The 14,857-nt window shown below is 37.9% G+C and overlaps 1 protein-coding gene across 2 annotated transcripts in view; it reads left to right on the top strand.

The window, feature by feature from the left end:
• Window positions 1-3,123: 3,123 nt before the first annotated feature.
• Window positions 3,124-14,857, top strand: part of XPO1 (exportin 1) — a 47,998-nt gene continuing 36,264 nt past the window's right edge. Inside the window, exons 1-3 of one of the 2 annotated variants that reach the window (XM_074287016.1) lie at window positions 3,124-3,990; window positions 7,910-8,041; window positions 13,016-13,117. In XM_074287016.1, coding sequence (XP_074143117.1) covers window positions 7,916-8,041; window positions 13,016-13,117 — 228 coding nt within the window. In that variant the 5' untranslated portion in view covers window positions 3,124-3,990; window positions 7,910-7,915. Of the gene's footprint in view, window positions 3,991-7,909; window positions 8,042-13,015; window positions 13,118-14,256; window positions 14,321-14,857 lie in introns of those variants that run through there. The other variant, XM_074287017.1, reaches the window with a different exon arrangement.

The following is a 14,857-nucleotide window of genomic DNA, read 5'->3' as shown; positions in this document are numbered from 1 at the left end:
TTTGGGATGACAAGCTTTGGGATATTATCTATATATAATTTCACACATATGCAATACTTACGCAGATGTATATTTGTACATGTGTCTCTTTACACACACAGTATACATATATATATATAATTTTTTCTGTTCAGTTTATGTCCAACCCTTTGTAACCCTGTGTACCGTACTGTCCATGGGGTTTTCTTGGACAAGATATTGGAGTGGCTGCCATTTTCTTCTTCAGTAGATTAGAGCAAACAGAAGTTATGACTTGTCCTGGATCACACAAGTAGTATTTGAGTCTGGATTTGAACTCAGGTCTTCCTGACTGTAGGTCCAGTGCTCTATCCACTAAGTCACATGGTTTCCTCCTCATTTGAGCAATAAAGTATTAGAAAAAAAGTTCTTTTCTTATAAAAGGTAAATGAAGTAAAATGAACTAAAGGACCATAGAAATCACTACTTTTTTTTATAAGAAGGATGATAATAGTAGTTATTTATGTAGTATAAGATTTGCAAAGTGCTTCTATTAATATCTAATTTTTTTTCTCTAATCAGCTTTGGGAAGTTTTTGTTATTTATATCTTTTAAATGACCTGTTCAGGGTCACACTAGTAAACTTATGAGACTGAATTTGAACTGCAAGTCTAGTGCTCTCTCCTATTCACTGTACGTACCATTGAGTTTTCTAAATGAAATATTCAATGTTTAAAGTAATCTTCAAGATACTGAGATTATAAATGTAGAGCTGGAAGGAACCTCAGAGATCCACTAGTAAAATCCATTTTACAAATGAAGAAACTGAGGCCCAGAAAACTTGAGTTACTTATCAGATGACCCAGGTAATGTTACAGTCAAGATTCAAGCCTGTCCTCTGATTCCAAATCCTTTCATTGCCTCCTGCTGCTATTTTGCTTATTAGCAGAATAATAAAGAAAATTGGTTGCAACTGGGAGGCCTTTTGAACAAGTATATGTTCAATCTCAAGTTAGACTGAACAGCTCACCTTAGCGAAGTTCATCAAACTATAATGCTAGAACCGGACATTCTTGTCTAATTGCTCTGTGGGGTTGTAAAATTGACAATTCTTCATTGTAAGAAGCTTCAGGGGCTTGCTTTAAGGTAGTGCTGGGAACTACAGATGAACCCAATGTCTTGTTTGTAATGATTCATCATTATGATCACATAGATCTGTTAATTCCTATTAAGTGACATATAGAGATAAAACAAATAAAGGAACAACACAAAAGCAAGAATATTTATTCATAACAATTTGAAACCCTTTCTGCAACTTTTCCGATGTTCAGGCAGCATGGATTAGTAGCTAAAAAGCCATCCTGAAGATGGAACGACATGGATTCAAGTCCTTCCTCTGGAACATGACTAGGAGCTTGTCCTCTCAGCTCCCTAGACAATCCTGAATGACTACAAGTTTCACAGAAGGTACCGGTACCACTAGCCCCGATTTAGGATGTATCCTGGAGGAGGCGTTGTCCATGTGCCAGGGCAGTCACAGACCCATTCTTTTTATAGAGGCACCTTCTGGCTTTGGGCAGGGAATCAGGAATGTTTGAGTTCAAATACCCCTTAGATGCTAGCTGTGTGGTCCTGGGCAAGGGACATAAATCTTTTTGCCTCAGTTTCCTCAACAGTAAAATGATGTTAATAGTTCCTACATCACTCAATTAAGCTCAGGAGACACTCATAAAGCATCTGGTACATATTAATCAATTAATAAGTCCGTGTTCCTTTCCCCCATTCCTCAAATGTTCTGGATATATTGTATTTGTTACTATAATCATGTCAGACAATGAGTTAAAATCCCCCGTCTAGAATTCATCCAGTATGGTGAAAATGCGGGTGACGACGGAGGTCTTTCCCCTTACCTAGTTACGTAGCCATTTGTCCGGCTAATAGACTTTCTTCAGAAAATATACACATACACACGTGTGTAACATACATATATAGACACACTAATTTAATTTATTTTGCTTTTCTCACTACCTCAGGGTGGCAGAATGGGCTTAATTTAAAGTTCAGTGGGTGGGGTGCTTTTTCTTTATTTACCAAACTATTTTAAAAGGAACTTGAAAGACCAACTCTGTGGAATTCCACGTGTGTGGATGTGGCTTTCCTGTGAAAGGCGTCACGGGGTAAAGGGAACTTCAGTCGCGCGGGGGAGAGGGGGGGAAAGAAGCAGGAAGCTTTCAGCATCTATAGCCTCACACTACACCCCCGCGGACTAGTCTGCAGGTGACCCCAGGGATTGGCGCGTACAACAAGGAGCCCAGCCTCGGTTCACGCCAATATACGGGGTCCCCTCCTCCCAAGCACCCCGCCCAGCCCCTCCCCAGCGATCGGTCAGTCCACGAGGTGCAGGGAAGGTTCTGCCCCAGGATCCTCCAGCTAAGTTAAGTCCGCTGCCCAAGTTTCCCAAGAGTTTGGCTCCCGAGGAACGCTTTATGTTCAGACGTCCGGACACAAAGGCTCCAGCTGAGGCCAAGGAGGACAGCTCCTACAGCTCCCCCACGGCTGCCGCCCATCTCTCCCCTATTTAAAAACTATTAGTTCTCCAGGATACCAGTCCACAGCCCCCACCCACAGAACAGGCAAAGGGTGGGACCCACAGCCGGGCGGGCTAAGGCGGGCTCAAGACGTTGGGCGGGAGATGGCGGGGCGGGGGCAGGGCGGGGCTGACCTGGGGCCGAGGAAAGAGGGAGCCAACACAGCCCGCGCGCTACCAGATCAAACTCGCGGTTCCTCCAGCACACTAGCTGTGCCCCACCCTCTCCGTCACCAAAGGCGCCCAACCAATGAATAGAGAGGAAAATCGGGGCCTGAAGGCCTCGAAAGGGGATGTGGGGGGAGGAAGGCTACTTTTGACTGGCAAGTAGCATTGACCAATCCCCGTGCAGCTTCTCCTTGTCCTCCCCACTCCACTCCTCTCTCTCTTGCCTCCCCCCCCCAACTCTGACTCCCTCACAACCCATCCTACCTCCCCTCCCCCACTCTGCGGGCAAATCGCTGCTGGAAAGAGGCGGGGGCCTGAGCGGCGGGCTCGTGTGGAAGCTTTAGGTGGGACTGATGGATTCGCCAGCCAATGGCTGTGTATCTGACTGCGCGGCGGTGGTCGGCTCTGACCAATGAGCTGGCAGGCTGGGGGAGGAGGCCCAGGTTCCAAACGCTCCGCGGCGCCATGGGCTGAAAACTCAACCGAGATGGAATCTCCCAGTCTGAACCGGTTTCAACCGGTTCCGAGTTTGTGGCACTAGAAGGAGGGGGAGAAGCGGCGCGGCGGCAGCAGCATCAGCAGCAGCAGCAGTAGCAGCAACAGCAACAGCCACAGCCACAGCCACAGCCACAGCCACAGCAATAGCAACAGCCCCGGCAGCGGCGCCTGTTCCAGTCTTTGCTGCTGCCGTCCGTGCAAACACCCGGAGGGGGAGGGGGAAGCCTCCAGTCGCTGAGGAGAAGGAGGAGGAAGAGGAGGAGAGAAAGTTTAGGGGAACCGGGTTGGGGGGGCCCAGCCGCCGGAGCCGAGTGAGAGAGGGGACCGCGTTGTGGTGGGGGGAAGTCGAACTGCACCTGGCAGCATTGAGCGTCCCCCTGACTGTGTGGACTTCAGCTGCGCCCCCCCCCTTGCTGCTCCTGCTGCTGCCTGGTCGGAGGGTCCCCTTGGGGCTGAATCTCTGGGACCTGACTCCCCCTTCTCCCCTCCCCCGCCCCTCCTTCCTCATCCCAGCCGGATCGTTGATTCATCCGCTTCGTTATCGTTATTTTTTTGGGGGGAGGCGCGTGTGAGGGAGGGAGGCGTCATTGGAAGAGTAAAACGTTATTGAGTTTTTTTTTTTTTGCCTTTTTCTCCCCTTATTTTTTAATTTCCTTTTTTTTAAGGTGGGCAAACTGTGAAACCCACCTTCGTCTCCCCTCCTTCCCCTTCCCCACCTTCCCTGATCCCCTCCCAGACCCCCCCACAAGGAAGGACGAGGCAGTTGGTTCAATCTCTGGGTAAGTCGGAACATGTAATGAACGATCTTGGGGGGTCGTGGGGGAGGGTGGGAGGAGTGCAATCCTGAGGGCTCGGGAGCTAGAGCTGGAACGAGCGGTGGAAGGAGAGATCCCTGGGTGGGGTAAAGTGGGAGGATCGAAGGGGGGGGGGAGACAGTCCGCGGCGCGACGGTGGAAAAGGCCCCCGAGTGGGGATACGGGCCTCGTTGTGCGGGTTAGTGTGTGGTGTGGTGTGGTGCCTGCAATTGAATGGATCGGCTTCTGCCACTGGGGTGGTGGGAGGGGAGGGAGGTGGGGTAGACGGCCGCGGGAGGCGAACTGCTGCTGCTGTTGGGCTATAAGCGTGTGCGGGGAGGGGGAAAACTATGGAAGGAGGGCGGTGGTAGTAAGGGGGGGCCCGAGTGGTAGTTGGAGGGCTTCCCCCGTTGGTTGGGGTGATTTGGGGAACATCTCTGTGAATTATTATGAGTGGAAGTTTCCAGAAATATTGAGTGCAGCAGCAGCAGCAGCAGCAGCAGCATTGAAACGTCCGCCTGCATCACGTGGCCCCCTGGTAGAGAGAGCTGGGATCGGGAGGAGGGAGGGGCTGCAGTGTCGCTGCTCTCTCTGCAAGCCAACTCGGAGGCTCGCGTGTGCGTGCGTGTGGCTCTGTGTGTTTAAGGGCTTTGAAAGGAAGTAGAGTGTTTTGGTTAAATTCGTAAGGTAGTACCTTTATACTAACCTCTAAAGTAGAGGCCACTTTAGGCCAGATGGCCCCAGGCACATTTAGACCAAAAAAAAATAAAGTAATTTAATGGGGCTGGCATTGTAGTATGAGCTTGGATTACCCCCCCTCCCGGTTTTGGGGGTGTGCGTGCCCGAGGTGGGGAGGGAAAGGGTGTAGAAAGAGGCTGTTTTCTGTTTTTGGTATGGTTTATTTTTTTTTTTTTTTTTCATTCTACCACGGTCCACTTCTGATCGAGTACATGCCTTATTATATGGAGAGTAGGGCCGTGAACTTAAGGGCGCGTTTGGTCTAAATACCTTTCCTGAGTAAGGGCGGGGGTGAGTGCCCCTGACTGAATTCTATAGTTAGAAGTGCAGCACAGTCAATTTTGGGTGGGAGGCTAGAGGAAAGGAGGGGAGGGTGTGTTTCTCCTGAATGAAGCTGGCTACTTCCCACACACCTAAGTAGCTGTCTCCTTGTAGCGACTTGTCTTTGACCTATTGTGAACTTATCTTTAAGCAACGGTTATGACTTTCTGGGTCGGATAGGGGATTGTTGTACATTATTGGCTTGTTCTTTTGAAGTGTAAAAAACCTATAGTGGATAGCACTGGATCAGATAAAATATTAATCCACTGTGGAGAACTGGAACCTAATTAGCTAGTGCAGAAATCAGCCAGAAAACGTATTTTACCTGGCAATTGGATGTTGTTTCTTAAAGGTTTTGCTAACACATTTTATAGGCAGGAGGACCTTAAAAATACTGGTGGTTAGGAACATGTTAGGTTTTTTGTTATTTTTTGGAGGTATTGAAGTGTGTTTGACATTGACCACAAAGCCCCCATTTCTGTACTTTTTGAAGAATAGGTGGGCCATTTTGAACAAAGTACTGAGTGGTAGAATGCTATGGGGGGGCGGCGTTAATTGAACCTTAAAATAGTTACTTAAAAGACAGAAAACTGGGAGGGGGGAGGAATAACCTAGCCAGTAAAATGTAGCACTTAAAAGTGAAACCTAAGTTTCATAAAAAGCAATTTTATATGTAATTAAATGTAAACTTAAGGGGGAAATTAACTTTTTTTAAATTAATGTTCAGTTCTAATTAAAACTATTTTGATTGTGTAGATTTTCTGTACCATATTAAGTGAATTTGTTCTCAATTTAAATAATTTAAAATGCTACTCTTGATCTTTTTTTTTTATTATTATTATATTTGGGGAAGGAAAGAGTAACTGGCACCATTGAGAGCATGTGTGAGAGATTTCCATTTTTCTTTTTGTCAGTAGTTATTTTTGACCCAAGATTTTGTAGCTATGCTTATGACAGGTGCTGTGTTCTAAAAATATATGTTGTGTAACACCTAGGTTTAAAGAATTGATGTCCTGGTTGTAAACTAGTTGATAGACTAGTATGTTTTGAGAGTAGATAATTGTTTAATCTCTAAAGTCTTTTTTAAGATAATGTCTGTTTTTCTATGTCTTAGGGTAAATTGCATTTTAAAATTTAATGTTGACTTTAGGATTTTCATTTTACTTAAGCAAAAGCTTTACTATGCCATCTTAATTTTTTTTTTACTTTTAATACAAAAAAAAGCAGTGTACATAAAGTGACTAGTCTAAATAAACCACATCAAATACAAATTAACACTACTCATTCAATCTTAGGCTTTAATTTTAGAAAGTTACAATGAAATTGACTTAATTTTTCAGAGATAAAAATATTAATGTGGTTTGGCTTTACACTTTGATATTGCTGGTATTCTGGTGAAAATCCCCAAATTTTTATGGCATTCCTACTTACTAAAATAGTTTTAGACCAGAATGACCATTGGAGAATATTAAATATTTAGAGGTAACTCCTGTTCTCCCTCCTCCCCCCAAAAAATTTAAAAATCCAAACACTTTTGACAGAGGAAAAGGTATATATAGGACTTAAGAGACATAACTTATTAAAAACAGAATTGTGGGCTGTCAGCCAATGAGGTGAACATTTTTTATAAAGTTGTTGAAAAAAGTAAGTAGGATTATACAATGCATTTCATTGATAGGCAAGAGAACTTTTTTTTTCTTTTTTTTTTTTTTTGAGAGTTTAAAAATTGGCTCCTAAAACATGTTTTTAATTTTAGAGACATGTAAATGTGGATTGTAGGAAATTGTTGAAGTCCTTTAGATATTGAAAACTAAGAGCATTTTAGTGGATTTGATTACATTTTGTATATGTGCATAAATATGTAAAAAAGTCATTAAAATAACTTTTTTCTCCCTAATAAGATCATGTAGATAAGAGTTTGAAAATAACTTTAAGGGATAGGTAAAATGGCTAGGCCAAGGTTACATGTGTGGCTGAAGCTGTGTTAGAAACCAGATCCTCTGAATTACCAATCTTAAACTCTTTCTCCAACTTTTGCCTCACTTATCCATGGATCAGTGTTAGAGTTAGAAGGGGATTTTAGAAAGCTAGCCTCTTTTGATTTGTTGTTAACAGATCCACAGAAATGATTTTTTTTTAAAGAGCAGAATCCAAATCTGAACCCTGTTCATTTTTCTCCTGTCTTAATACATAACTCCTTTGCAACAAGCTCTTTTAGGCTTTTATTATATGCCCACCTTTCATTCTCTTCCTCTCTTCTTTCCTCTCCTTCCCCCCCCCAAAAAAAACAGAAGCCTTAGATTTGGTGTTTTATTGGTTGTTTTTTTTTTGTGTGTGTGTGTGTGTGTGTGTGTGTGTGTGTGTATGTGTATGTATGTGTGTGTGTGTATGTATGTGTGTGTGTGTTGTTTTTTTTTTAAACATCAATCAAATTAAGTAGGGCTAATAGTTGTTGAAGGGGCCCTACTTTGGAGAAATGGGGGGAAGTTTTATTTAAGATTTTCTACCATTACTTTAAAATCTGATGTTTATACTGCTAATCTTATTGAGAGAACTATACTAAGTAAATGAACTGTTTATAACTGCCTCAGATATGTATTGTTGGAACCTTAGAAAAGTTACTTAAATCATTTTGCTTCTGCCTCAACACTTAATAACATCTCATTACCTTTCTACTATTACTTTTTCATTGAGATAATGTCTAAAGCAAAATTTAGTGATGGTTTTGGTAAATGCATCAGCTGAAATATGAAATAAAATGGCTGAAGTAAAATGTGTAGAAATTGTTTTTTATCAACAATAACTTCATGGTATTATCTTTTGGGTTTTTTTTCTCTGTTTGCAGTAATCTATGCCAGCAATTATGACAATGTTAGCAGACCATGCAGCTCGTCAGCTGCTGGATTTCAGCCAAAAACTGGATATCAATCTTTTAGACAGTGTGGTGAATTGCTTGTACCATGGAGAAGGAGCCCAGGTATAGTATAGTATAAAAACCAGGAGCTAATGTTGATTGAATTGCATTAAGTAATATTCTGCTATTAGGCTCAAATTGGATTAATGTGACAATTTTATATGACCAATCTGTGAAAAGAAGCATTTTTTTAAGAGAACCTTGGTGTTGGGTGAACCTGCCTCTTAACTAACTTTAATTCAAATTATATCATTATGATTTGTCTAAGTTAATCTTACCGATATATCTTAAGAGAACATGTATCTAGAGTTGGAAAAGATTATTGAAGTTTAGGGGTGAAGTGGAATCTGGAATCAGTAATCCAATCAGTACTATCCTTGCTTCTGAAAAAGTTGATTGCCTTATGGTTCTGCTTATCATCTCTGCAGTTTAATGGGACCAAAACAGCCATTCCTAGTCACAACTTCTTTATATATTGTCTCCATTAAGTTGTAAACTTTATTGAGGATTGTCAATTTTTTGTGTTTGTATATACAACACCAAGCATAGTTTATAGCACATAGAACAGAGTGCTTAGTCATTCATATATTGAGATGACTTGCCCAAGGTCACTTAAGTTGTATTATCTCATTCTCCTAAAATTTAGACATAAAGGTTGTATTGGGAAATATGTTTTAATATTTTAAGAGGAGACTTTGCTGCACAGGTGGGATTAATGGTGAGAAATAAAGAGAACTTGTGTATTTTTACATATATACATATGTATTTCCTTTTGTAGTTTGTAGAATTTAGAGTTTTAGTAATAGTGGTCTTGCTTTTGCTTTTTCATCAAGTATTATATCCTAAAATGTATATCCCTGTCAGTTAATGAAGTTTACTTCTTAGATTACAATAGCTGACATTGAAGGTTTATAAAGTATTTAAAATATATTCTTATTTGAGATTCCTAACAGGCCTGTGGGATGTTAAAGTCTGGCCTTGGCTACTTACTGGTTGTGTGGTCTTGGGCAAGTCACTTAACCTCTGTTTGCCTCAGTTTCCTCATCTATGGAATGAAAAGTCCCCTACCTATCATTGTTTGTTGTGAGGATCAAATGAGATATTAATTGTAGTATATAGTATTTGTAAAACTCACCATGTTTGCTACTTTTTAAGAGTAGTCATTCTTACATGTTGCATTAAATATACTTTAAAGTGACCTATTGTTTGATTAGAAATCTGCTCATTATGAGTCTAGGAGAACGAAACAAGATTTTCCATTGATAGACCTTGTTACTACTTAAAGCTCTTCTGGTTTTGATAGAAAAGGACCTGTGGAGCTCTTTACTGTGATACTGGCTCTGGCTAACTTAAGAATTTAAGACAGATGGTTTCTCAAAATTATTAGTCTAAATCAAATGAGGGCCTAACTACAATGATGTTACAACATGTTAAGAATTTTTGTCTTAAGAATGGAAGAGAGAAAAATAGTTTTTAAATTGTTAGCTTAATGACCTTTTTTAAAAGCTTTGTTTTGAGTACAAGTCAGAACCCCTTGGAGCTAGGTTCAGCATTTGCTGCTCTTTATATTACTCTCCTCAAAAGTGCATTTTCAAAAAATTGTATTGATTTAGAATTAGGATAATATTAAGACAGGATAGCGCACCATCAAACTGGCCCTGGAGTCAGGAGGATCTGTGTTCATATCAGGCCTGGTATAAGGAACACTTAGTAGTTGTGTGACTTTGGGCAAGTCATTTAACCCCAATTGCCTCACACACAAAAAAGTAAGGCCAGAGTAACTCAGTAGAAGATGTTTCTTTATACTTAGCTTAAACAGAAATTTCAGGTTTCCTTTAGGCTATCTAAAATTTATGAAAACTATTGCTTTTCATGAAGGAGAGGGGGGAGGGAGTTTATTATTCAGAAGATCCTTCCATATCCCTTCAGAGAACATTTGTTTGGTCTTTGTTTTGTTTGAAACTTTTTTCAAACAAAAGTTTGTGCTTTTTTCCTTTTGGTCTAGGCCATGATAGCACCTGAAACAGTCAAGGCATCAATAAACTTAACATTTATATTTGGGGTGATTGCCATAGCATCTCATCTTTTAAATTCTAATGAAATTAACACAGATTAAAGTAAGACTTTTGAGATACTAACAATTCGGAATGTTATTAAATGTAACTTCTAAGTAAGAAGTTTCTCATTAAAATAATATAAAGATTAACCTTACTGTTTTAGTAGAAAGTAAATTCCAAGTTTGATTTAAAGGGTTTTTAAATTTCAAATGTATTTCCAAAAAGTTGTTATGTGTAGGACTTAATAAGACAAAGTATGCTCCTTAATATTATTAGAATTACATCCTCATTACAGTAGTCTTTAATATCACAAATCAGACAGAAATGGTCACCTATAAAGTTATTTTTTAACAAATCTAAAACAGATTGGGTTTGTGAGATTTACTAATGATTTTTTGTTTTACTTTATTTTATTTAGTCCATTGCTAATAATGGTTCAAAGGATACTATCAATGACTCTAGCTATCTAATCTCACAAAATTCCTACTTTAGTATGACCTTTTAAGGTCATTCAAAGATATATGTTGCATGATTTTTTTAGTATCTTAAGGTCTTATAGTATTTAGAAAACCAAACATTATTAATATGAAAGCTACAATGCCATAAAATTCAATAAAATTTTAAATGTCTGCGTTTTAGTATGAAGAATGTTAGATGACTAGGAGGAAATATATTTCTATTAAACATGGCATTGATGCCGTTTTTGTTTTTAAGAAGACAATTAGAGGCAAAATGTAGATATCTGACAGAAATAAAACCTTTAGAAGATTTTGTTGTAACATTGAAAATATGAGATCACATGTAGGTAAGGAATTAATGAGAGTAATAGTAATTTTGTACAGTCATTTTGGGAAGTATTTAATCCGTGAACTTTCCTGTGGGTTTTAGCCCCAGTGTCTTTCTGCTATGGTTGTAACCACATCACCATTCCATTATATATGTTGAGATATGGTACACCACAGCCTTCAGTGACTCTGCTTAGGTAATGTTGAAAGGTATTTTGCCTCCTTTTTTAGATTCGATCTACAAGACTTTCCGGTACCTGGGAATATTAGTACATTCTAAGTTATGGAGAAACTTTATAGGGTCACTGACATTTTGCCAATATTTTCAAGAAATACTGATATATATGGTTTGTAAAAACATTACTGTCTAGTTCTTAACTTCATTGTTACTTGGTAACTTCTGAAGACTTGTTTCTAAGTTTTTGGGGTTTTGATAGCACTATAAATAAAGTTTAAATAAAAGAGATAATGTGATGTAGATAATGGGCCAACTTCAAAACCAGGAGGACCTGACAGTTCTCTAAGAATATAAATTTTAGAGGAAGTGCTAATCTGCACTAATAGAAAGAATTTCCTATCCTGAAGCTAATCTCTGCCACAGAAACCATAAATCCAATTATTGTACCTATATATATATATATTTTTTAATAACATAATGAAAAGGTTAGTTGAAAAAGTGATTTGAAATAACACGATTCAGATTGGACTACGCATGAATGCATAGTCACTGAAACAAATTAGAATAAATATTTGCCTGCCTTCTACCCATCCTGAGGAGAAAATAATGAATTCCAAATGAAATAAAAAATAAAATGTGTTACGTGTAATATGAAGTTCATTCTAATTAAAATTGTGGAATTATGGAAGCCATGAAGAAATGGAACTTTTTTTTTCCCCCCTCAGTTTTTACTGCTTAGATCCTATTGGATTTAATCCTATTCGATCAGATTACATTGGTCCACATACATTGAAATCTTGGAAGATAGGATAATTCAGAACCTTTAATAGCCACATGGCTTTAATAGGAAGAGTTGGTGTTCTAATAGTAGACTAAACTCAGTCCTTTTTAGGTGTATGACCTTGAACAAGCTTCAGCATCTTATCTTTTAAATGGAAGTAATACTTCAGTAGCCTATTTAAAATTTGAAAATACAAATGTGAAAATTACAAAATAAAATTTGAAATACAAAATAATTTAAAAGGCTTGGAAATAATCTTTCAGTGGATTACTAAATTTGAAGCTATCTAATCATAGATTTAGAGATAGAGGGCATTCTCCTCATTTTACAGATGAGAAGACTTAAGCCCAAGTTTTTCCTATCCAGAGTCAAATAATAAAATGAATAAATATAGAGCCAGAAATTGAATAGAAGCCCTTTGATTCCAAATGTAATAGTCTTTTTAAAGATACTAACTTCAGGACTTAAATTTGAAGCCCAGTTCTGATATTTATAAATATCACTTTAGGTTATTTAGTTAGGGAATTGGAAGAGCAAGTAGGTATCATTTGAAACAAATATTGAAAGGTGAGTAGATTTTGGTTAATGAGTATAAGTGAAAAGAAGATAACTAATCATAGTATGACCTGTATTGGAATATTTGCAGATTAAGGTTAAGGTTTCTAAAAGTGATATATTTTCCACAATTTATCTGTATGTAATTTCTCTGTTAATTTTTTTTGAAAGATATGTGGGTCATTTGCTAGAATAACAGCACTGGAATGTAAACATTGTTTGACTTTATGGAGGTGGTTCTTAAGTATGTGAAAAATTTAAACTTTTAAAAAAACTACATAGAAAGCAGTCTGGATGTTCAGACTGCAATTTACTAATAGTTAGCATCATGTGTGACTTTAAGACTTAGTAAAATGCTTTACAAATATTACCATATTTTACTCTATTAACCTTAGGGATAGGTACTATTATCACCATTTTACTATTGAGGAAACTGAGGCAAACTGGAGTTATATGACTTACCCACAGTCACATAACTAATTTCTGAGCCTGGATTTGAACTTAAAATTCCTGACTGCAGGCCCAGCTATTTTAATCACATCATTATTTCTACAATGCAATATCTTATATATCTTCAGAATTCCTCAAAGTATTTGTTGATAAAATTGATATACTTTTGTAAATGTTTTTTAAAAGTAAAAACAATTTTAAATTTTTTTCCTGTTTTCTATAACTTTATAGCAAAGAATGGCTCAGGAAGTCTTGACACACTTAAAGGAACATCCTGATGCATGGACAAGAGTTGATACGATTTTGGAATTTTCACAGAATATGAACACGAAAGTAAGCAAGTTGTGGTTTTAAGATTCATACTTCTCCCTTTCTTCCATATGTAAACTTTGAGGAAGGTATCTTATTTAGTGCACTAGTATTTGTTACTTCAAATTATTTTATCCTGTTTAATTACTAAAGTTACTTCAAATTTTAATCTATCCTAAGAGATAAAACATTTTCTATACCCTTGGCAAATAGTCCTAACAATTAAATTATGGATGTTTTGTTCTCAGGACTAGTACACAAGGTGTGCTTTTCTCCCTTCCATCCCTCTTTTTAAGAGTTTATGTGTATATAGGACTGAATTATGTAAATTCTTATTAATCAAAGACAAACATAATCTAATCAAAGGGATGATTTTGGGCAAGTAATCAGTAAAGGCTCTCCTACATCAAGTTGTATGGTTAGCTTTAAACACTGGAACCGTGTACCAATACTTTTAATGGAATAGCACTCAGTTTTTAATCTGCAATTTAAAATGTATGATTCAGGTTTTATGTTTTGGGTTTTGTTGTTTTTTGTTTTGTTTTGTTTTAAGTTTGAACTGAAGGACTGATCAAAATGTGTTTTGACTGTTTTAAGCTTGATAATTCACACTGCTTTAAAATGATTAAAAGTAATAAAATTATATGCATGGCATTCTGTTTAATATACACAAAGTTTTATTTACTCATGTATATCCTTTGTGTTGAAACAGAAATTAGCCATCTTCAGAATTTGTTTCTGAAATCAAATTGTGTTAATTAACAGTTTCTAAAATATTAGGGTTTTTATCTTAGAAATTTTAGGGAAAAAATACAGTTCATAACTTCCTCAAAGTGCTAACCTTGAGTAACAGTGTTTGCCTGTTTGCTTGCCTGGTAAATTTTGCTTTTTATACTGACAGACATTACTAATGTTTAAGTTGATTTATCAACAGTATTTTTAAAAACTCAAATTTGTCTTGTGAAAAATGAGATGATTAGAGGAACAGAAAAAAAGCAACAGGTAAAGAATTCTTCAATTTACATAAATTACAAATTATTTGGTGCTAAATTTATGCACTCTGACATTTGGCTTTTTATGCAATCATTTTTTTTTTCTTTAAAGCTGTTTAACACTACCTGATATTAATCATAATGTTCCATTATGTTGATTGCTTGTAATAGGAAGAAAAGGGGTGTCTTCCTGTGCAACTGACACAGCTAGGCTTTGACGGCAGGCCTCCACAAGGTCTACCCTTTTGATTCCCTTTAACTGAATTCTGTTCATCAATTGTTTTTGTTTCTTGGGAGGTGGGAGGGGAGAGGGGATTCAATGCATAGAATGAGTAATTAAGGGTACAGTAGAAATTTCTACCATAGGGATCATTTCATACATTTCTTTTTTCATTTAGTCTTTGCTGTTATCTGTCCCTCATCTTCATAACTCAGCAGTGGATTTCTACTATTAAGACACTAAAGTGTGGGATAGTGTAAAGCAAAACTATAGCCACTTAGGAACAATTTTTAAAATGATTTCATTTTTATAGTAATTTCCTTTAAAAAATATTTTGAAGTTCTGAACCAAATTTCCCACCTTCTTCTCCCCCCGCCCCCCTCTCTAAAGTTAAGAGGCTTCTGTCTTAATCTTCTGTAATTTAAATTTTTTATTTCCGGAGCCTGTTAGAATGGTGGCTTTAAAAAAAAAAATGATTTGTACTTTCTTGGAAAGAATTTGGATTTTATCCTGCCTAGTGGAGTGACAGAAAAATTCAGTTCAGATTAGGGC

The sequence above is a fragment of the Sminthopsis crassicaudata genome, chromosome 2 (genome assembly GCF_048593235.1).
Source record: "Sminthopsis crassicaudata isolate SCR6 chromosome 2, ASM4859323v1, whole genome shotgun sequence".
In the NCBI taxonomy this organism is placed as follows: Eukaryota; Metazoa; Chordata; class Mammalia; order Dasyuromorphia; family Dasyuridae; genus Sminthopsis; species Sminthopsis crassicaudata.
The sequence above is the reverse complement of the archived record's forward strand: the minus strand, read 5'-3'. Positions and strand labels throughout refer to the sequence as shown.